General features: G+C 45.0%; 1 protein-coding gene across 5 annotated transcripts in view; it reads right to left on the bottom strand.

The window, feature by feature from the left end:
- Positions 1–24606, bottom strand: part of TIAM1 (TIAM Rac1 associated GEF 1) — a 202932-nt gene that overhangs the window by 50700 nt on the left and 127626 nt on the right. For all 5 annotated transcript variants that reach the window (XM_049627937.1, XM_049627939.1, XM_049627941.1 and 2 more), the window contains 4 exons: positions 23410–23514; positions 16452–16533; positions 9375–9461; positions 3845–4069 (listed from right to left, as the gene is read on the bottom strand). In XM_049627937.1, coding sequence (XP_049483894.1) covers positions 3845–4069; positions 9375–9461; positions 16452–16533; positions 23410–23514 — 499 coding nt within the window. The remainder of the gene's footprint in view (positions 1–3844; positions 4070–9374; positions 9462–16451; positions 16534–23409; positions 23515–24606) is intronic.

Here is a 24606-nt window from a genome sequence, read left to right as displayed (position 1 = left end):
CTGAGTTTTAAGTAACCACAAGTACAAATGCCCCAGATCATGGGACATGGGACATGGGACATGACCAGGCCCCACCCCAGATCATGGGAATCACCATCTCTGAAAAGGGACCCAGGTGTCTCAGCACCTAGTCAGCAGAATTCATTTCTTTCTGCCTGGGAAAGGGAAATACTTAAGTAAGGTATTCATAAACTTAGTTCTCAGACAATTCACCTGTTGCAGGTTGAGGTGGATGGAGTAGAGACCAGAGAGATCAAAAATGAGCAGCTTCCGGTTACAAGCCACAAATCTTCATGTCTCCATAAGAGACTGTGCTTTGAACACATAACATTTATTGAGCACTAAGACCTAAACACTTCACTTTTATTTTTATTAATTTTTTTTAGCATTTATTCATTTTTGAGAGACAGAGAAAGAGCATGAGAGGGGGAGGGGCAGAGAGAGAGAGACAGAGACAGAGACAGAGACAGAGACAGAGACAGAATCCGAATCCGAAGCAGGCTTTAGGCTCTGAGCTGTCAGCACAGAGCCCGATGGGGAGCTTGAACTCATGAACCACGAGATCATGACCCGAGCCGAAGCTGGATGCTTAACCAACTGAGCCACCCAAGCACCCCCAAAACACTTCACTTTTATAACTCAATTAACCCTCACAACAACTTAGTGAGGCAGTACTGTGGTATCATCCCCATTTTATGCACAAGGACACTGAGGCACAGAGAGATTAAGCATAACCTGTTCAAAGACAGAAAGCTAATAAACACAGAACCAGGACTTAGTCCCAAGAAACATGGTCCCAGAGCCCACTCTATCTCACTAGGGTGTGGGGCTTTCAGAGAGGAAACAAACTTATGCAACAAAGGGGTTCAGAAATAATCCAGTGCTGAAAGTTAGTCCCATATTTCAGTTCAGGGTTCTGAGGGCAAGATTGGGCCACGCCTGCCTACTTGGGCACTGGCCAGGGCTCACGTGGACCCCAGGGTCCCTGAGACACTGCCTGGCCCTCCGTCAACGTGGCCAAACATTCACTGTGACCACCGTTAAGACGGTCCCTTGCATCAGACCTCAAACCTGCACTCAGGATGCTTCTAATTTTTAGCTCCTTCTAAATTTAGACTAAGGCGATAGTCCAGCCTCCCCATTGTACAAATTTTCTAGTTGTTTTCTTTACTATTTTAACTGCAGCTGTCAGTGGATACTGCTTTATCTCTGCCTCATTACGGAGCAGTCTTTCAGATTATTTTATCCTGTTTCCTTGCCTCTTGTATTTTTCATGGTGAAATGGGGACTAGGAGCTGCTAGCGACCAGAAAGAAGGCAAAGAGGCTTCAGCTGCTCCAATTGGACCGCCACTGCCCAGGGCATTTGAGAATTCTTCTGGAACGTGTTAATGCTGAAGAAAACTAACACGATGACTACCTTTTTGCTTTATGCTTGAACCAGTTTTAATGACCTGAATTTGACCCAGGGGACTGTGTTCTGAAGGATTTTGATCATCGCAAAATAGTATCGTTTAACTGGAAAAGAAGCAAAGGAATGGATACATCTTCTAAGAATGGTTCCAAAATGGAAATTTTAATGTGTTTTAAACACCGGTAGATTTGGTGGAGTAAGCACTCAGCCTTCAAAGGTGACTGGCCTGAAGGAGGTAACATGTACTACGTAGAGGTCAGGTAGGTTTAAAACTCCATCATATAAAAGATGGGACAGCTACTATATATACAGAATATACTCAATATTTCTAAAATAAATACATGCATGCAAATACATTTTAATTAAAACAATTTTAATAAAAATTTGCAAAACGTACACACACATACACACACACACACAATTTTTTAAAGAAGAAACACCCCAAAATAGGGACAATCAACCTTTATTTAAACAGTTTGTTTAAACAGTTCCAAAAAAACTTTACTTGTAAAAACAGGCCATGGGTTGCATTTGGCTTGTGGGTTGTAGTTTGCCAACCCCTGCTTTATATCCATAGCCCACAGGAAGGGCTCAGACGGAAAAAAAAAAATTCAAAGAAAGTTGAAATACACTGTATGTACATAGTACGTACATCCAGATCTTATAAAAATCCTTTAAATAACCCAACCTAACCTAACACAACAAGCCTCATTCAGAGTCATATTACAGATAGAAACATCAGTCTCTGTGAACTGAGTTTTATGGGATCAATCCTGCCATCTTGTGGTCACACAAAAGAATAGCCTTCGTGGTCTCCATTCCCCATAGGGGTACACAGCTCCCTGGAAACATTTTCTAAAAATCTGATTGGGGTGTGGGTACTGCAATGACATAATGGGTCAAGGAAGTCAACAGCAGTAAGTGTGATCAATTTTCTGAAGCCTCAACTTGTCAAATTCCTGCAACAGCCACTGAACAAAAGAATGTGCTCTCCCAAGGGCTCTGCTGGGGATCTATTCTCATCAAGCCAAACTTCAGAAGGGAATTTGAAACACAGTGACAGGAGGGTGCCTGGGTGGCTCAATCAGTGTCTGACTTGGGCTCAGGTCATGATCTCGTGGTCCATGACATTGGGCTCTGCACTGACTGTAGAACTTGCTTGGGATTCTCTCTCTTTCCTTCTCTCTCTCTCAAAATAAGTAAATAAACTGAAAAAAAATCAATGACAGGGCAAAGAATATTCAAAGTACCTATACCCAGAGTTTGAAATCAAAGACTTTTTTTTTTAATTCAAGTTTTGAAAAGAAAATAAATCCAAAGACCCCAACTTACTAAATCAACCCCACTGCTAGAACCAGGTCATGGAGAAAGAAGTGACAGCAACATGCTATTGACTGGTGGGCTCATTCACGGACCCTCACTCAACAAGAACGGGGTGCCGTGCAGCAAAGTGAAGCAGGTGTAAGCCCAGTCCCAGGAACAAACTCAGGACAGAGAGACAAACCAGTAAGAACAGTATTGTACGACTAGGGCCCACGTGAAAGAGGTCTTTGCAGGGTCCTAGGGACCCGGAGCAGGGAGGCTTCAAGGGGCAGATAGCACACAAGTTGCTTCTTTTTTTTTTTTCTTTTTTTTTTTTAAGTTTATTTCTTAATTTTGAGGCGGGGGCTAGGGGGAGGGAGGGCAGAGAGAGAGAGGGTGAGAGAGAGAATCCCAAGCAGGCTCCACACTGTCAGTGCAGAGCCTGATGCGAGGCCCAAACTCACAAACCATGAGATCATGAGCTGAGCCGAAGTCAAATACTTAACTGACTGAGCCACCCGGGTGCCCCCAAGTTGCTTCTTTTAGGGTAAGCACAAGGTTACAAAGGGATAGGGAGAAAGGCTGAGGGCAGGAAGCGCAGTGGGTAAGGCAGGGCATGGTTGCACCTGTGGACTCCTGCTCCGACTGGAGACCGGGCGAGCCCAAGAGAAGCTGACCAAATGAGAGCTCTGGGCGTATTTCCACGCGGGGCAGCCCGTACCCTCTCCCACACAGAAGGGAAAGCACGGGCTCGACGGTTTGGGGGATGGTGGCGTGGAAGGCAGAAGGGGGACCCGGAGCCTTGGTGAATCTCTGTCATCTCCACCCACAGCCCAGACACAGGGGCCTCTACCCATTCGACTTTCTCCAAAATGATACACAGCAGCAGCAGCTCCGTGTGTGACAGGTTGATTAGTGGACAAACGGTTACTCCGCAAGAACACAAGTCCCCCGACCCCTGGAAATTAACAGGAAGCACACACTCTGTAACCAGTTCATTTCACTCGTACATCTTAGGCCTGCTGGCCCCAGGCCACTGGAACACACACACACACACACACACACACCCCGCCAGCAGGTCCCGGCTGACCCGGGCTCAGATGCGGGTCCGGCACACGGCGCAGCCATACCTGGGTTGCTGCTGAGGAAGGCCAGGGGGCTGTCGTTGAGATCCGCGGGGCCGTCCGCTCGGTGGGGCGGGCAGTCCAGCAGCTCCACACCCCCGACCAGCTCGGGGTAGGTCCTCACCAGGAGGCCCAGGGACGGCTGCGTGAGGAAATCTTTGAGCACAGAGGAGTTCAGGGTGCCCGCAGCCCGGCTATTGATCTCGAGAATCTCATCTCCCGCTTTCAGGCCTGCCAACGCGAGATGGAAGATGTTTCATTTCACACGCACATAAAAGCAGTGGCGGCCGCAGCATCAAGTCAGATCACAACAGCGTAGAAACCCTGCTGTAAAGGGCACGTGGAGTCACCTGTCGTGGGCCCCACGGCCCCGGGCGCCGGTGCGAACAGGCTCTGGTCCTCGACAGTGATCACCAGGTGATCACGCGGGCCCCGGTCTCAAAGGTTCTGGACTCGGTCGTGACAAGCGTGCCTGTCTGTCCTGCTGCACACACACCAACTAAACACATTTTCTCCTTCCCGAATCCACCTGCTCTGGGCACCTTCTCCTCACAAATGCTAATTCCGGCTATCATCCTCAGTTTTGAGGGGAAATGGTAGAAATCCTCTGGGTAGCTGGGGCGGCTCAGTTGGTTAAGCATCTGACTTCAACTCAGAGCATGATCTCGCGGTTCGTGGGTTCGAGCCCCGCGTCGGGCTCTGTGCTGACAGCTCAGAGCCTGGAGCCTGCTTTGGATTCTGTGTCTCCCTCTCTCTCTGACCCTCCCCTACTTGTGCTCTGTCTCTCTCTCTCTTTCTCAAAAATAAATAAACATTAAAAAAATTTTAAGAAACAAGAAAACAAATGCTCTGATTGCTATAATCAATATGTTTTGTACACACTCGTGCAACAGTGCACACATGTGGCACGGCCAGCTAACATCTCTTTGCTCACTGCTATGGAACCAAAGTGCAGTGAGCTTCTTCTGGCTACGACTATAGGAAATCAACTTATTCCAAATCCAAACACAATCTAGAGAACCACATGTGATCATTTTTTGCCCTCCACACCCCCCCCCCCGCCTTTTTTGTAACTATATCACGGCTTCGGGGTGAGTATCTTTTGGAAGGTCCCCAAAGGTTCTGCTGCTTTTGCAAAGCATGCTGGGGGAGTTGCCAAAGTATGGGACCCAAGGGAACTAGCCCAACCCAAAAGAACAAGAGGTTGTGACGGACCCTGCGGCATTTCAACCTGGTATTAAAAGAACATTCCAGCAGTTTGAGAAAGGGAGAGGTTAGAGCAGAACATGAAAGGAAATATTGTTTCAGCTACGAAGAAGACAAGAGTCCAACTCTCACTCTAAAGACTCATGTGGAAGAACAAACTTGGAAAGGGAAGTGAGTGAGGGCAAAGGTAAATGAATAAACTGCAGAAATGAGACGCCACTCAGCTCCTCAGGTATCCACGGATCCCACCTCTGAGTCTGAGGGAAAGTGTTTCCACAGAGAAGTTCGTACTTCCCGGCTTCACCGAGTCACAGCCCTTGGCTATCTGTACTCGGGTTTCCAAAACACTTGACATCAACCTTCTACCATAAAACACTCCAGGAAACGCTTGGAGTGGGGAGGCAACGGAAGACAAATGTTTTTCTCTACTCAGAGGTGGAATTCTGGGAAGCTAAGCCCTCCAGTTTTAGGTGACAGATTTTGGCATCACAGCATTTGAAATGAAAATACAAAATTTCCCCATGTGGAACGTAGTTTGTTTGGTTGGTGTTTTTAAAGTCTTCTCTCGGAGACAACCCTTTCGGTTAGACATTAGAGGAAGTAATATAAGGAGAAACAGAAGACAGGACTTAAACAGCTAGGAGTTTTGTTTTGTTTTGTTGTTTAAAGAAGTTCCAGGTTTACCATGACTGGTGTAGCAAAAGTGTATAGTGGGTTGAACAGTGACCCCCCCCCCCCCAAAATATGTCCATGTCCCAGAACCTGTGAGTGGGGCCTTATTTGGAAACAGGATCTTTGCAGTTATAATTAAATAAATGATCTTGAGATGACACCATGCAGGATTGTCTGGTGGGTCAAAAACCCACCGATAAATGTCCTCTGAAGAGAGGCACAGAAAAAAAGACGTGAACAGGGTGGTGATAGATACTGCTGGGGGTCAAGGAACACCTAGAACTGTCAGAGGCTAGAGGAGACAAAGAAGGATTCTTTCCTAGAGACTTCAGAGGGAGCTGCTGACACCTTCGTTTAAGAATTCTGGCCTCCGGAGCTGTGAGAGGACACATTCCTGTTGTTTTAAACCACCCAGCTTGTGGTCATTTGTCATGGCAGACCCAGACAATGACTACAGGCAGTTGCCTGAGTGAGTTATTCTCAGTATTAATACGTGAGTGTAGACAGCCCAGCAGTAGTGAGCAATGAAGTGCCTCACTGGGGTCCTGCTGTCACAGTGTTACCGTGTAACAGCTCTGTGACCGCGGTCATGTTACTGAATCTCTCCCAGCCCCCGTTTCCTCATACGTAAAAGTGACCGTGCGCTGAGACTAAGTGAAGTAACCCATGTAAAACTCTTAGCACAGCATTTGGCACATTGAAGGTATTCACTAGACGTGAGCTCTCATCAGTATGTAGCAGAAGAAAAAGGAAAGCTTTTCTTTCTAACAGAAAACCACAGCCTGCTTAGAAGCAATCCCCATAATCGACCGTGGCAAAAGCTGTGAAGTATCTAGAAGATACTCTGCCCTGGAGAATGAAGCACACAGTTTTCTCAACCGGGCTCTGTCCTGTGGAGCCATCAGAGAAACACTCGGGAGGACAGCAAACAAGACGCCAGCTCCCAGCCTCGGATGACCCCAAGAGAAGAATGATGGGCCAGAATGAGCACACCCAAGTTGAACAGAGATTAAGTGTAACATAACTGGTTTTGGTTCAAAGAGTCAATTCCGTAAGTATAGCCAATGCGAGATCCAGGGGACGGGTAGGCAGATTTTAAAGGGGGATTCACCATTAGTTCATTATAGGCCAAAAGCCCCAGGTGGTTAACAAAAATAAATAAGAGACTTAGTTATAACATGATGGACATCCAAGGCTGTCTATAGAGAAGAATAAGGGAAAACGGTAAATGGAAGCTGAAGAAGGGGAATGTTTTGTGATTAGAGATCTCCGAGAAGAGGCCTTACGGTCTGTAGTGGGCTCTCCATTATCCAGACGTCTGCACAGAGAGGCTAGAATTAACATTAAAAAACCCAAATCTCTCTCTCTTTTCTAATGTTTATTTATTTTTGTGAGACAGCGTGAGCAGGCGAGGGGTAGAGGCGGTGGGGACAGAGGACCCAAAATGGGCTCTGGGCTGCCAGCAGGGGACAGTCCGACGTGGGGCTCGACCTCACAAACCACGAGATCACCACTGCGCTGAAGTCAGATGCTCAACCAACTGAGCCACCCAGGCGCCCCAACCCAAGTCTCTTGCTTGCCACTGCCCTCTACATGGGTGTGTCTGTGGCCCCAGTGGACAAAGGGACATCACTCTTAAATCTATAGAGGACAGTGCTATACAAGGCAAGCGGGTTGGAACAGACAACCATTTGTTTTTATCTAAAACCAGGGCTCCTGGATTCAAAGAACTAAAACAGGATGTGACTGAAACTGAGGCAGCGTACTTCCCCACCCCCATGCCACGCCAACGGGCACACTCATCGTGCTGCCAGAGATAACAATCAGACTTTGGGTTTGTGGGAGAACAAACCCTGCCACGTCTGCTCCCAGCTGAGATACAGCTTAGTGAATGTGGAGACTCGCCTCCAGGCTGCCTTTGGCCTTGAAAAGTATGGAAGGAAAATCCTCCTCTGTGACGGCGGTGAATACATGACTTTGACTTTATTCCCCATTTGTCACACTTCAGCCATTTCTGTGCACAGCCAAGGGTGCAGGCTGCCCTTCTCCGAGGCTTACGGCACAGGGGGAAGTAACCTGGGTAGGTAGCTCAAAGGTCGTGAACACCCAGAACTGAGCTGTACCAAGACATGGAGGCAGTTGGCAAGGTAGGCCACTCCACCATTTTCTTGTCTGCTCCATTCTTGTCTGCTACAGCAGACAGATGCAAGGCATTACGTCTAAGTGCAACTGACCCAGACGTTTTGGCCTTTTATTAGACAGGTATGATATGGCTGCTGCCTGGATGAAATGAAAAGTTCCACAGCAAGGAGAATGAAAGGAAAGTGGGTTTTGAGCCCTATCTAGCGGCCTGATTTGTTTATGGTAAGTATGGTAGGCTGAAAAGTGCACCCCCCCACCCCCCAAACTCATGTCCATCCAGAGTATCAGAATGTGACCTTAGTTGGAACTAGGGTCTTTGGGGCGCCTGGGTGGCTCAGTCAGTCAAGCGTCTGACTCGATTTTGGCTCAGGTCATGATCAGACGGTTTGTGAGTTTGAGCCCCATGTCGGGCTCTGCGCTGACAGTGTGGAGCCTGCTGGGGAGTCTCTCTCTCTCCCCCTGTCTCTCTACACTTCCACCACTGTCTCTGTCTCCCAGAATAAGTAAATAAGCTTAAAAAAAAAATGAATGGGGTCTTTGCAGATGTAATTACGTTAAAGATAAAATCACACTGGATTAGGATGGGCTCTGCATCCAATGACCGGTATTCTTGTAAGAAGGCCATGTAAAGATGCAGAGACACACAGGAAAGAAGGCCATGTGATGAAAGACAGAGAGATTAGAGGGACGCAACCACAAGCCGAGGACTGCCAAGGACTGCCAGCAGCCACTGGAAGCAAGGGAGAGGCATAGGACAGATTCTTCTGTCAGAGGCGCCAGAAGGAAACAACCCTGCCCATACTCGGATTCTGACCGTCTGGCCTCCTGAACCGTAAAAGCATAAATTTCTGTTGTTTTTAATCACTCAGTTTGTGATAATTTGTTACTGCAGCCCTAGGAAACCATCACAGGAAGCAAAAAAATCTAGGCTGAAAAGATTCTCTCTGAGTAGAAAGAGGAAAGAGAGTTGGGGTTTCACAAGTAGCCCAGACCGCAGTGAGCCCTGGGAGGGCCGCAGGCGGGGTGTGGCAGAACAGAGCTCTCTCCGTGGGGCAAGAAGACTGGATCCTGAAACCCTGGGTTCTCAACTTCTGCAAAGGTCCCTTCATGAGCGGGAGAAAGACCACATCCACTCTGAAGGAGCTTTGCAGGTTCAGGGGAGAGCCAGCATCAGCTCTGGCCACCGGAGCACAGAGGGCTGTTCCTAAATGCTGCTTCAGGAAAACCCCTAGGACCTCCATACCATCGAAAGACGATCACGTCAGATTAGAATGGAATTTCCCACCAGCCCCAAGGAAATGGGCGCAGAATCAGATTTAAGATCCAAAATGTGACATTAAACACTTGCATTTATAGAACAATATGCATATTCCCTGGGAGGGTTTTCAAGGAGACAACGTTCAAATAATCTTTACCAGTGAACCCTTTGGGGGTGTCTTTCTCATCCACCAACCAGAGAAACCCCCAAGGGATTTTAAGAGAGATAGACAGACAGTTACGATACTCAGTCACTTACCTTTCTTGGAAGCTAAACCAGTTTCCTTTACACTATTCACATAGAGCCTTCGAACGCCATCTTCTTCCACAGAGGAAAGGGAAAAGCCTGGAAAACACAAAGACAGAATGGTAGGGCTCACACCTTCCGAATGTTTGCCAAACAACACGAAATACCTGCTGTGAACTAAGTATGTTCAATGTTTTTGGTTACAGTTTGGAGCAATTGTTTTTTCCTTGTTCGTATTATTTTACAAAGCACACAAAAAAATGTATTTTTAGATCACTCTAAAAAAGCCACTACTTGCAAAAATTAACATTACCCGGTACATCTCTCCTCACACCACCTACCTATCAACCCAAATGGAAGAAAATTATTTTGTTTTACCTTGCTTGCTAGCAAATGCCACAGTTTTATTTTTTCCATTGTCTCCTCCACAGTGCAAACGGGATGATTAGCATATCTCAACTGGGTCCTTCGGCTTTTTGCAGCCAATCTTTGTCCTAAGATATGTTACACCTGAACAACTATATGGTATGTGTCCAGCCATATGTATTGCTATATGGACACCGAGTTTAATTTAGTAAATCTTTGCATAGGGGGATTAAGTACTGACTTACTTTACAAATCTTATTTTATACTGAAATTCATTGATTGCACATTCTACTAGAGTGTGATCATAAGATTATCTTATACTTGTCCAGGCTTCCAGAGCCCAAAGCTCATTAGCTAATCAATCTTGGGCTTGCTACATCCTTCCGGAAAAAAGGCAGAACCAGACCCTGAGTTTCCAGGTGGTTTGGGGATCTGAGGGGCTTCTAATTCCGTGGCCACAAGCCCTGGGCACCTCAGTTTCTAGACATTCTCATTACAACTCTTTTCTGATCAGGGCGACTGGCTGGCTCAGTCAGTGGAGCATCCAACTCTTGATCTCAAGGTCATGAGTTCCAGCCCCAAGCTGGGCACAGAGATTTTTATTACCTTTTTAATGTAAATTTATTTATTTTGAGAGAGGGTGAGACAGTGCAACAGGGGAGGGGAGAAAGAGAGAGAAAGAGAGAGACAGAGAGAGAGAATCCCAAGAAGGCTCGGTGGAGAGCCCGACACGGGGCTCGATCTCACAAACTGTGAGATCATGACCTGAGCTAAACTCAAGAGTCGGGAGGCTTAACAAACTGAGCCACCAGACACCCCGAGATTACTTAAAAGTCTTTTCTGATCTGTTATCTCCTTTCCCTCAAGTAAGAGACTGTGGCAAACACCCCGAAAAGAGCAATCAGAATGAATGCAGTTGTGAAGATACGACATAATTTCAGGTCTGGGAGAAGAATAATCCCCTAATATAGGTAGTTACCTTAAGGGTGAAGGCAGAAAAAAAATCACAGTGCTTTTGAAGAGCAAATAAGCAAATAACAACAAAACTGAATAATAAATTACAGGACTGAGACCCAGGGAGTCATCAAGACTTTTCAGGCCGTGTCATAACGAACATGGGTTTTTCTGTTTAGTTCACAGGATCAGGAAATAGATACCCACACTTAGGCAAAACTACCAACTGTCTTCGCCCACTACAGTATCATAACTCCCTCAGATGGGGAAACACAGGCCATACCCTGAGGACTTTCTGGTCTTTATTTGACTCTTACTTTGAATTCCATTCTTATAGCAACTTGTTAACGTTCAGATTATGTTTCAAGAAGACCCACTCAAATCGGGGCCCCTGGGTGGCTCAGTTGGTTAAGCGTCTGACTCTTGATTTCGGCTCAGGTCATGATTCGTGAATTCGAGCCCCATGTTCGGATCTATACTGACAGTGCGGAGCCTGCTTGGGATTCTCTCTCTCTCTCCCCCTCTCTCTCTGTCCCTACCCTGCTCGTGCCCTCTCTGTCTCTCAAAATAAACTTTAAAATAAAAAAAGAAGAAGAAGAAGAAGAAGAAGACCCACTCAAGTAAAAATAATTTTATACATGAGCTAATTAAGTGATATTAGCCCTAACACAGGTTTATCTATTTGCATTTCAGTAGAGAATTTCTCTTATCTGTTAGAGTAGATGCAGAATCAGGGGCAATGCCAAGAGAAAGAATGGATACAAATTCATTAAAATATAGGCATTTCCTTTCTGAAATGCTGAGTTTCTGTCAAGTTTTGAGACCACATTTCTTTTTCTATTAAAACAAGTGAGCAGGGGCACCTGGGTGGCTCAGCTGGTTGGGCGTTTGACTCTTGAGATCAGTTCAGGTTGTGATCTTGTGGCTGTGAGATCAAGCCCCATGTCGGGCTCTGTGCTGAACGTGGAGGCCGCTTGGGATTCTCTCTTTCTCTCCCTCTCCCTGACCCTCCCCAACTCTTTCTCTCTCTCAAAATAAATAAACATTAAAAAAAAAAAAAAAGTGGGCAAATGACAAGGTGCCAGGGGACAGGATCAGAAGATGCCAGGAGAGGTGACAGTTGAAAGCCTGATACAAACCACATGAGGCCAAAATCAGTGGAGATGGCTGAACTATTCCTTTGCCCCCTTCCCTCTTTTCTTGGTCTATTTTTTTTTTTTTTTAAATAATCGAAAGATAATAACAAGGACTACAAGTGACTATGAGATTGGTGCTGGGCAAGCATGGCTCCGAGAAAGAGATCAGACCCCTCTAGTTGGTGGGAAATCTCTGTGACAGGACTGCTGAAGAAAGCTTTTGCAATAAGTTTTCTGGAAGTTCATTCAAGGGAAGCCAACATTCACAAAGGGAAATGGCACTTCAGCTCTGCACTGGAATTCATATTGGAAGACACCTGTTGAGGGGTCAGGCAAACAGGACCCCCTCCCAGCATTCAGAAAGGCAGCTCTCCCCACGCTCAGCTACACAGCACACACTACCTCGGGCTCTCAGAGTCTCAGGGAGCAGCCTCCATTTCGAGATGCCAGTAATGTGCCCACGCAGGGGAGGGGGATTACAGCCATCTCCTAAATTAACACATGTAAGGAAAATATTGTATATCCTACCGTTGGATTATTTTGAGATCACTGGAAAACACAGTAATTTTGACAGTTTTTTTCTTCCTTTCAAATAGGATAGCAACAATCTAATTCCCAGCCAATAAACGTAACATAGCCCCAGATGACTGCCAACAGGAGGCAGAGGGAGTTATTCAAAATAAACCCAACTTAACCCACCAGGAGGAGGCACCACGAGCGGCAATAATGCTCTCAAGAATGAAAGGAAGTGATTAAAACTAAGAAGAGAAACCAAGAAGACAAACGCCTGTGATGAGCAACCAGAAGATCCCTCATACTAAAATCTATAACCAAGGAAAAGTCATGGCATCATCAGAAACAGCAGGGGAGTACTCAAAACCAGATTCCAGGATACAGGGAAATTCAGAAAATAGGACAAGTGTGGACACCTCTGATAGAAATGGTACATGTGACCAAAAATGCAACAGCAGAAGTCCCCGTAGAAGAAGGAACGTTCACTTGCTGCAACGATGCATCCTTTACTTCAAGGCAGCCTGGGGGTCATGCTTAGTCTATCTCATAACTCTGTGAACTAATTTCAACAATCAGTTCAGGTTGAGATGCAGGGAAGGGCGACTGAGAGAGATTAAGGAAGGGCCAAATCTTGGGGCGCCTGGGTGGCTCAGTCGGTTGAGTGGCCGACTCTTGTTTATGGCTCAGATCATGATCTCGAGACTCATGGGTTTGAGCTCCACATTGGGCTCTGCACTGACGGTGTGGAGCCTGTTTGGGATTCTCTCTCTCCCTCTCTCTCTGCCTCTCCCCTGCTCATTCTCTCTCTCAAATAAAAAAACAAAAAAAAAAAAAAAAAAAAAAAAAGAAAAGGAAGTGTCAAATCTTTCCACTGGTTCAGTCAGTTGGATTATTAAGCCCTATTTTCCTCCCTCAAGTGTTCTAAAATAGAAGACAGCATGTAGTTTGTGTTTGGATTTTTGTATGTTGGTATATGCTAGTAACTTATATATATACTGCACTGTATATATATTGAGCTCAATATACGGCAGGAAGCCAGACTTGAGTGGGTGCTAACGTTAAATACTGCTGAGCTGAATTTAGAATCCTTGGTAGTTCTGGGGGCACCTGGGTGGCTCAGTTGGTTAAGCCCCCGACTCTCAATTTCGGCTCAGGTCATAATCTCACTGTTCATGAGATCGAACCCTGCATCAGGCTCTGTGCTGGCAGCAAAGGGCCTGCTTGGGATCCTCTCTCTCTGCCCCTCCCCTGCTCAAGTGCTCTCTTGCTCTCAAAATAAATAAATAACCTTAAAAAAAAAGAATCCTTGGGGATACCTAGTTGGTTAAGCATCTGACTTCAGCTCAGGTCATGATCTCGCAGTCCTTGAGTTCAAGCCCCGCATCAGGCTCTGTGCTCACAGTTCGGATCATGGAGCCTGCTCCGGATTCTCTCTGTCCCTCCCCCACTTATGCTCTGTCTCTCTCAGAAATTAAAAAAAAAAAAAAAAAAAGAATCCTTGATAGTTCTGAGGTCAGAGGCAACCAAGTAAGTCTCTTAGGATGGGGGACTCTTTAACTTCTCCGTCAATACGCTGTTGGAACACCTTCCACCAGCATGAACTGGGCACTCAGAATAAATGGTTTTGCTGAGGTTATTAGCCACACATAGCAGGCTCTAGAAAGTGAAGTCCAAGAATTGGCACGATTGGTGACTGATAGTAACGTAGACAGAAACTGAGATTAAGCACTGTGAGCACAGCCGTTAGACAATGGCACACTTCCAAGCATGAGCTTTGAGAGTTTACAAAAGCAGTGGCGGTCCACGACAGACTGTTAAAACAAAACAAAACACCCTGCTTCTTTACCTCAGATATTTTGAGAAGTACTGTTGACAATACTTTCTAGGGTGATGCCTGAGGTGCTAAAATACCTTCAGGGTGGAAATGTAAATGGGGTCTGTGAGCGCTTGAGTCGATAGAAACATATAAAAAGTATAGCTTTTTTTTTAGAGATTTTTTTTTATGTTTTATTTATTTTTGCGACAGAGAGAGACGGAGCATGAATGGGGGAGGGGCAGACGGAGAGGGAGACAGAATCACAGCAGGCTGCAGGCACTGAGCTGTCAGCCTGAAGCCCGACATAGGGCTCGAACCCACGAACCGTAAGATCATGACCTGAGTCGAAGTTGGACGCTTAACCAACTGAGCCACCCACACGCCCCAAAAGCATAGCGGCTTTATGCCCAGTTCCCGAGTCCAAGCACCTGTCAATCTTACAGTTTCATTCCAAGACCTTGAAATTCAGCCCTGTCTTGCTTCTTGCTACTTAAAGAGAAAAGGATAACTGTCACGGTGCATCTCACTTTGGAGAAGCCAGACACTTAAGTTACAGCACTGCCACCAACTACTGCTTTAATTACCAAGGTCACGCTTCCGATGCATAATAAGCCTTCTGTAGACGTTTATCCTCTGCCATCAAAAAACATCCTCTGGGTGTATGATGTCTTTAGTTTCAAGGTCAAGAAGTAAACAGCATGAAGGTGCAACGCAAGTGACCAGGGTCCAAAATGAGGTTCTCTTCATTAGGCCAAATACCCTAAGGAATGTTCAGAGATGAAGAGTAGTGGCCTGTGGGAGCGACTATCCTGCTGGTCAGTGAAAGTTCTGAAGATGCTCAAATGCTAAGAAGCCAAATTAACTTAATTCAGAGAGAAACCGTAAATGAGCAAAGACGGTAAGCTCCATGTGTCTGCATCAGGCTTTCTGGTTCTCTTCCTTCCCACAAATAGCAGGGCTAGAGTCCCCTTGCCCCTTGGGGGCAGGCGGGGCCAGGGGACTGGCTTTGACAATAAACTGTGAGGCCACCAGCACCTGGCTCACAGCGCCTTCTCTCTTCCCCTCCGCCAAGAGACAGACAACGCCCCAGGCGGCCGCTGCAGGCCTGTGTCCGAGAGTGAGGGTAACATAGAGTCAAGCCAAGCCACAAAGGATGCACGGTGAATTCAGGAAGCCCATTTCACTGTTCTGAGCCACCTCGGCCAGCCTCGCCACTCCTGACTAATATCACCATCTGGATTTCCCCTCGTGGTTTCCTCAAGCACCAACTCCACTGCTATTCAAATCATACAGTGTGATGCTAAGCAGTCTGGGACATATGAAGGGACGACATATTCGGCTACGCCAGAATGCAGACAACTGTGTAGAAAACCATCAACACGGCAAACCTGTTATTCTTTCAAAGGTCTGCTTATAAGTTTGGCCCCTGGCTGGCCATCCGGGAACTTGGATTTTGGGTGGGTTCCCAACACCCTGACGAGACTCACCGGGCCTAAAATTTGTACAAACGATATGGCTGATGCCGAACTCCAGCTTTCCCCTGCTGGGAGCCTGAAACTTTGGTACATGCTAGGTAGAGTGCATCTACATGACTGGGCACTGAGTCTCCAACAAACTTCCCCGCTAGACAACACCCCACGTGCACTGTCCCAGCTTGTTGCTGGGGGAATCGAGGACGTCCCGTATGACCGGGGAAGGACTCTTGGAAGCTTGCACCCACTTTCCTCAGACCTCACCCCATGTGCCTTTTCCCTTTATTGATGCTGTTATTATAGCTTCTCTGTAATAACTCACAGTCATGACCAGGACGATCTCCTGAGTCCTATGCGTCCTCTTAGTGGATCAGCAAACGTAGGGGTGGTCTTGGGGACCCCCAGCACAACACCGAAATAAGTTCTTTTTACATTATTTGTGGAGGAAGGGAGAATAATGAGTATGTTTGAGGAAGAGGGGTGTGAAGGGATCATTTCATTACTAGGGTATATCATACTATAATCTATTCCCGATACACGCATTTCCTATTTACGACAGAACCCCAGTGACCCAAAGTTATGAAATTTAACCCCAATGATTAAAGCTATGAAGTTTAGGCTGAAGTCTGCATGGTACCCACAGTAAATCTCTTCCCTTCCCCCCCCACCCACCCCCCCAGTTTGGCCGCTGTGTATATAGCACAGAAGCCAGATGTGCTATCTGTTTTAAATAGGCCCCAAAGACGTTTTACTGAATTGTAAGTAAGTGCCTGTTTACACAGGAATTGCTTTAACTTGAGAAACACCAAAGATCAGAGAAAAATAAACATACCATAATTATCACTGGCTGTATCTGACTTCTCAATCTGGATGTTCTGAGTGACTTTTGGACAAATTTCAATTTCTTTGTACAGCTGAAAAATGACAAAGAGTCTGATTAGGGTTGCATTACAAATATCTTATTAGGAATAGACATCATTTTGTAAGTCTATTTTTTCACAATTGATACTTGGAAGTAAATTCTCATCACATCACAGCCTTTTTACTGAACCGAACCCAGTAAAAGTCAAAAGAGAAAGTTAAAATGCACGCTCCCAAACTTGGCTACCGTTCCAGTTTCTAAATAATGTCTCTTCCCCTTCTAGATCTCTCACAGACCTGAAAACTATTGCTAAAGTAACCAAAAATCTCCAGTACTGGGGAAAGAAATCATTAAAATCAGAAAGAGGCTATAAAAATCTTGACAAGGGGGCGCCTGGGTGGTTCAGGCGGTTGAGTGTCTGACCTCGGCTCAGGTCACGATCTCACAGCTTGTGAGTTCGAGCTCCGCGTCAGGCTCTCTGCTGTCAGTGCAAAGCCTGCTTTGGATCCTCTGTCTACCACCCCCTCTCTCTTCCCCTCCCCTACTCTCTCTCTCTCTCTCTCTCTCTCTCTCAAAAATAATAAGTAAACATTTAAAAAAAAAAAAAAAAGATCTTGACAAGGGATTCCTAGAAATAGGAGAAGTTTCTGTTCACATGCCATTTTGCCCTAAAGATTCATAGTAGCACAAATAGGTGCCGACAAAGAATAGCATTGAAACAGACAATAATTTATATAAATGGAGGAGATTCTCTTTTAGCCACTGGGTTATACCAAGTTAGCTAGAAAACTAAGGCACATAAATTAATCAATTCTCTAGAAACCCAAGAAAGCCGCGGGGGGGGGGGGGGGGGGGGGGGGGGGAAAGATAACAGAAAGCTGTAGTTCGCATATCAGAAACTTTACTTCGATTTAATTTAATTCACTTTCATATGTCTACAACAATCAGCATCATGGACAATAACTTATGAAGGTTTTCTCAGGTGTCCATGTGCCACACAAGTGTCATTCCATTCAACAAGCAAGGGAATAAGGCTGGAGAGGAAGCACTTTGCTAAAGGTTTTAAAGGCAGAATGGGCAGAACAGGGATTTGAACCCAGGTCTCGCTGGCTCCAGAGGTCAAGTGCTTTCCACTATACCACAATGCCTGGTACACCACCTCCAGGTGGCGCTGAGAGGTACCACAACTTCTTAGGTAAGCAGGACAAAGGCCATTTCCAAAGATTATGATAAAAATTCCAAAACAAATAAATGTGTCAAAGCTCATATGGAACTGGAAAACTGTCATTCAGTTTTGAAATGAAAAACTCTGGTGCCAAGGTCAATAACAGAAGGCTGTGTTTTAGTACAAAAGAGAAGTCTTGGTGGTTATTGAAACTTGCTCGCATCTCTGACCACACAGTCATTCACCCAGAAATAACGTAATTCAGGCAAGTAGAAAAGAATGGTAGTTTCTTTCTCTTCACTTTCTTAGGGAGGCTGACAGGTGGAAGAAGGAGCCTTGGAAAGAGGCTGCTAGAATAGAAAGGGGAGCAGAGTCCTGGGAACAACGACCACACAGCCCAGATCCTCTAGAACATCCTAATTTAATGCAACTTCCGCCAAATGCAATGTGTTAGGGGTGTCATTTCATGTGGGTTTTTTTTTCCTTTTATACTTCAGAAAAATGTTCATTCGAATAAATTCTGCAATCAGAAGAAATCAGTTGTGAAACTGATCTTTAGTTCAGAAAATGCAGTTACCAAAGTTATAAATACCAAATATAATAAAGTTTTATGCAATATTTTAGGACGCCACGGAATGTGCAATAAATGCTATGCACTATGTTTCCTTCAAATTACTTTGAGCCTCAGTTTTACTTTTTACAAATTTCCTCGAGAGTCAAACTCTTACCCTAGGTGGCAGTATATCACTGTTGCAATCATCTCCAGAAAGTTCCTAATGGTTGCCACAGATCCAGGGGGAATACAGCTTTGTGAATAATCTTTCCCATTCTCTCATAATATTGCCTCTTACTTTTCTTTGGAACGGTGTGAAAGCTGTTGTGTCTTTTACCAGCCCTAGACAATACCTAAGTGTGATCTAGATATAAGCCCCTTGGCCACAGTATGTTCTCAGAGTGGTTAGACTAAAATTGTGTTTAGTAAAAAACACTAATAAAAACATAAAATCTCAAGAAGGATATGCACTTTAAAATATATTTTTTCAATGCAACTACAATCCCTATCTGAAACTAGAAATGCTGAAATTTCATAGGTGTTATACAAACATCTTTAACAGCAAAACGTCATACGCGTTCCCTTTATTTTATTAAGTCAATGATGTGTCACATTTTCCTTCCCTTTTTTTTTAATGTTTATTTATTTTGAGAGAGAGAGAGAGAGAGAGAGCACGCAGAGGAGGAACAGAGAGAGAAGGAGAGAGAATCCCAAGCAGGCTCCGCACTGCCAGCACAGAGCCCAATGTGGGGCTCAAACCACGAACCCTGAGATCACGACCTGAACTGAAATCAAATCTGATGCTTACCCAACTGTGCCACCCAGGTGTCCCTTTCCCGCTTCTCAAAGAGCAGATTAAAAGATCATCAGATTTAAGAACAAACTTGATTGCCAGGCATTCGAGTTATCATGAAGTCAGGATCATGTCTCACACATCTCCGCTGGGTGCCCTGGTCCAAGCCAGCATCACCCGCTGCCCCAATTACAACGCACTAACCCCCTGCTCTTTCTCAGCAACTTCTCTTGTGCCCTGTGGTCCACTGGCCATGTGGCACATGTCCTACGGACACAGAGCCACAGTGAGCCTACTAAAATAGAAGTCAACCAGTGTCCTTCTTCCTCTGGGGTTTCCCCTCTCATGTAGGCCCTACATGGCCCATCCTGCTCCCCTCCTCCCTCCTCTCTTGCAGTCTCACCCCCTCTCCAGCCACTGACCCTCCTCACACACAAGAAAACAACCTCCACCCTCGCCATCCGCCCCCTGCCAGGGCCTCACCCAGCTTTGTTCCCTTAGCCTAGAACACTTTCCTCCAAAATACCTCTACGACTCACTCTCTCACCTCGCTCTGTTCACACATCAACCCAAACACAGCTAAAGGGGCAGAACACTCTGTTTTTGGATGCCCCACCTCTCTTTCCACTTGACCTAACCTTTTCTTTCCAAGCTCTTCACATCCTCTGAAATACTGCACGGTTACATGTCATTATGCAAAAAATCTACATATTTTTGTATGTCTCCACAAACTTGAGTGTGGGTTCCACAAGGAGTAGAGATTTTTTTCATTTTCGTTCCTTTTAAGTAGGCATATGCCCAATGTGGGGCTTGAACTCATGACCCTGCGATGACGAATCACATGCCCTGTGGGCTGAGGCTGGCCAGGTGCCCCGAGGAGTAGGGATTTTTGATTGTGTATCCCAGTGCCCAGAACAGGCCCAGTGGTGCCAGGCACACATAAATGCTAAATAAATATTTGCTGGATGAGTAAATAAATCAATTGACCAGTGTTTCTGCAAACTCTTTATTCCCACCTGTCACTTTAAGAAAAACACATTGAATAAGGGTCTTGAAAAGCCAGTGCCTCCCTATTCATTATCAATCCATCGATGGGGCCTAACAATTAACCAAATACGAAAAAATGTGGCCAAACAGGTACCACTTCTATTAAAACATAACCAGCAGAGCAGATAAGTAGACGACTGACTAGTCATGGTCATTCACAAGCAAGAGGATCCCCTAACCCACCAAAGATACATCCTAGACCCCTCAAAGCTTTCAAATCTAATACACACTTTTCCTAATAACTACAGACTTTACTATTAAAGAATGTCTGGTAAAACAGTGTCAGAGAATAAAACATATCAGGACAGCCATCTATGAATGAGTTACTTACAAGGAAACAGCTTCATACGTGTGTGAGTTTCGCTAGTCTGTCAAAAATAAAATGGAGGTGGGCTACAGAAACTAATCGACCGTGTATGGTCTGATGCTTATTCAGTAAGGGTCAATAACCTGAAATCTGCAAACTCTCAAAAAGCCTCCAGGAACGCTGTGTGTTCAGACACCCCCTGCCTCGGAATGACATTAGAACAAGTTTAATGGCCTATATGGGGGATTGGAAGCCAGGGACCCCTGGGTAGAATCCAAGGGGTCTGTGAACTTCAATGGTGGGGAAAAAAAATGCCATCTTTATATCCACTAACCTGTAACTGAAACTTAGCATTTCCTTCAATCATAAATAAATGTAGGCAACGAATACAACAGTACTGGCAGTGACTATGACCTTGTCACCAGTAAAAATCATGGTTGTTCCCCAATCGCATTCAGGCTGCTGCCAGTACTTCAAAACAGTAGTAGCTAGCGGATCTCCCGCTAGGTCTTATTATTTAAGGAGCCAATAAATAAGCACACGTTTTATCTATAATTGTAAAAATATCTTGGATAACTATTGCAACATAATTATGCCATAGGTGATCCTATGTGTTTTATTTCGTGCAACTGAAAACAGTAATCTGAGAAGGGAGCGTGAAGCTTTGCCAAGTTGCCCAAGGTATTCTTAAGAACAAAAAAGTGAAGAAACTTGGTAAAAGCAGAGATGCGAGTAAGCAATACTCACTTGCAATCTGAACGATAAAATGAACGAGCCTATGGCATTCGCCTCCTCAGGGACCTCTGAGCTGGAGACCTTTTGCAAAGAGCAGGAAAGATGCCATGCTCTCTTTGCATTTTAGACTCTTTAAAAAAAATTGTGATGAGAACATCTGTCCGGCAATTGCAGATACACACAGACCAAGGTTGGTGTGCCTCAGTCTCCTACACCAGATGAGCCACCCAATGGCCAAGACTCAAAAATAATAAGCGCGTCAATATAATTTCAAAAGACATGTCTCAAGTCCCTACTATGTGTGAAATAGGAGGGCCATGGAAGTCGGTTAGAGGCAACATATGAAAGTCTTAACCACCAAGATGCAAACATACCGGTGGTCAAAGAGCTATCCCAGTCTAATCAGCCCCGCACTTTCCTTTCTTAAGTAAGGAAAAGGGTTTTCTTTCCTCTGCTCAGAGAGAACAAAGTCAGGGCTCTGCCCCATGCCAGCCAGAGGAAAAAAAAATAAATCAGCTACTCTCTCTGTTAAAAGCTCCCTCTCCTGTTAATGCTTAACTGTTCAGGCGATGGTTGAAAATAGACTCATCATTTTGATCTTTCATGGATTGCATCACATGGAAAAGTGCGACAAACACCCTCCCCCTCCTATTTATTAGAAACACTTAATGGGGCACGAGGGAACATTTTAGGATGATAGAAACGTTCTAAAGTAGGGCTGCAGTGGTGGAAACATGATGGTATGGTGAAACCTCACTGAATTGTGTGCTTGAAAACTGGTGAGCTTTAGGGGCACCTGGGTGGCTCAGTCCGTTAAGTGACCAACTTCAGCTCAGGTCACGATCTCGTGGTCTGTGAGTTCGAGCCCCGCATCGGGCTCTGTGCTGACAGCTCGGAGCCTGGAGCCTGCTTCGGATTCTGTGTCTCCCTCTCTCTCTGACCCTCCCCTGCTTGCTCTCTGTCTCTCTCTCAAAAATAATAAACGTTAAAAAGATATTGGTGAGCTTTATCGCATATAAGTAAACGTCAAAAAGAGTTGACTGAAAACAAAATTCCCTATTAAATTTTAAATCACGCTTCTCCTTTTCAGAAAGAGACTATGCGGGTTCAAGTTTTCAATTCTGCTTTCTGTGGTGCAACCATGTCTGAAGTCATCCTGTTATCATTCACGTATCCACGGCCAGCAGCTCGGTGGCCCCCAGAGGAATGACTAAGTGCAGAGAGAGAAGAACAAATTCTAAGATAGAGGCGCCTTGCTCCCAAATTGTCTCTTTCCTGGAACTGAAAACTATACCACTCGGCTAACAAAGAAGAGCTTGTTACTGTGTTATTTCCATGACAACCATTTACTGAGCATCTATTATGTGCACTAGTATCTCTCATCTTTGCAAAATCCTAGAAATTAAGCCCAGTTGACCCTTGAGCAACGTGGGTTTGAGTTGCGTGGGTCCACTTTTCCAGAGTTTTGTTTTGTTTTGTTTTTTTTTACAGTTACTGCAAATGTATTTTCTCTTCCTTAGGACTTTCTTAATAACATTTTCTTCTCTCTAGTTTACCTGATTCTAAGAGTACAGTACCTAATGCATGGAACATGCCAACTGTGTGTTCACTGACTGTTATTGTTATCAGTGAACTTCCAGTCAACGGTAGGCTATTAGTAGTTAAGTGTCGGGGGAGTCAAAAGCTGTACTTGGATTTCTGACTGTGCAGGCGGTTAACACCCCCACCCCCGCGCTGTTCAAGGGTCAACTGTATTAGCACATCTTTTGCCAATATCACAAAATTCGTAAGCAATGGGGCCGACATAAAACCCATCTCTAGTTTAGAACCCAAGTCTCATAATGAAACCCAAACATACCTAAATGTCCCCAGGCACCTATATAAATACAATTACAAAAGACTGGGACATAGACTCACACGGCAGCATTTTCACCCAGAAGGATTCGACCCATCGGTTTCAATACCCAGGTAGAAGTCATTCAAAACCAGAGTTAGTGCTTTTGTTCCCGACAACAGCCAGCTGATCTTTGAGTCACCACGCTGCCGGGAAAGCTAGGAATAATAACTAAAATTCTACCTGAGGGTCAGCTCTGGATTTCAATTTCTCACGATCGCACAGCCTCGCTCCTTGCAGACACAAAGGTGGCATTTCTACTCTACAGACACATTGTGATAAGTAAGGCCATCTTTGCAAACTTCCGAGCTCTGAATGAGGTTCATTTATTTTAGAATTCGTTCTACTTCACCAACCACAATTAGTACAAGCACACATATAATTTAAAAATAATCTCCTACAGAATGTACTTGGACAACCGTCATAAACATTACCAGCTCATAAATGTCCTCCTCGGGCTTTGGAACGTAGTGTTGCATTTTGTTTTCTATTAGAAATTTCAGACGCAGGTAATGAGCAGAGTGATCCAGTTGATGTGTCTGGGACAAAAGAAAGGAAAAAGAAAACGTTCAATAGTAAACAGGAGTATTTAGTGCACCACTGACATATTATCACTATCCCCCGAGAATCATAGAGATTTGTTACTGGGGAGGGCGTAGGGTTTCTACACCTCCTAGGAGGTTTACCTCTAAAACTCAAACTTGAAACGAATTTTCATTGAACAGATGAGTAATATTCCACCGACAGCTTATGATTCAATGGAAATAATTGAGTCACATCTTCACTTCTGCTTATCTGAGTCATTACCCTCTTTAACACTGGTTTTGCAACAGAACCCCATCAGATCAGGGAGGCCCTTCAACATAATTCCAAACATACAGAGGTGATTAAAGAAAAAGTCACAGAAACAGTAAGGAAAGATTCACAGTGACAGGGAAAAGCTGTGCCCTGGCAACGTTGTTTTTCTAGCCACATGGGGACACTGGGACAGTTGCTAATAGTTCATTTGCAGACGAGTCAGCGTGAAGACAAGGCATTTGGATTTCAGTCTTATTTATATACACCCCAAGTGAGACTCCCTCCGGGGGCAGTGCAGACGGGCATGTGTCCAGCACTGGCAACACATTGAATGACTTACCCAAAGAAAACAATTCTAAAATAGTTAAGGGTTGAAATTTCCAGGCCTACTCCTTTGGTTCAGAATGGGTCGACGGATTTTTCTCCTCTAGAGAGTCACCCTCGATTTAACGTTGCGGTAAAAGCGATAGTCACAACGTGGCTTTATAAATAATCTTCCACGTGCATTCATGAAGATGCAGAGAAAAATGTAAGAAAATGCTCTTTGAAAGTTACATGGCAGCTTGAAAATGTATTGTCAGAAAACGCTTAAGTGAAGCCACTTTTTAAAGCATTCTTATCCCTCAGAGATGCATCCCAAAGCACTAGTAGATAAAAGATATGATGTCTAAAACTCGCTTCCAAAAGAATCCAGAGCAGGGGGTGGGAGGGGATGAGTAAACAGATGAAGCATAATTTGGTAATTTTGGTTAATTATAGAACCTTGGTGACAGATACGCAGGAGTTTATTACACTATTCTCTGCTCTTACAGGAGTTTGAAATTTTTCATAAA

Source organism: Panthera uncia, chromosome C2, assembly GCF_023721935.1.
Source record: "Panthera uncia isolate 11264 chromosome C2, Puncia_PCG_1.0, whole genome shotgun sequence".
Lineage (NCBI taxonomy): Eukaryota > Metazoa > Chordata > Mammalia > Carnivora > Felidae > Panthera > Panthera uncia.
Note: the sequence above shows the minus strand (reverse complement) of the source record. Positions and strands in the feature narration are given on the sequence as shown.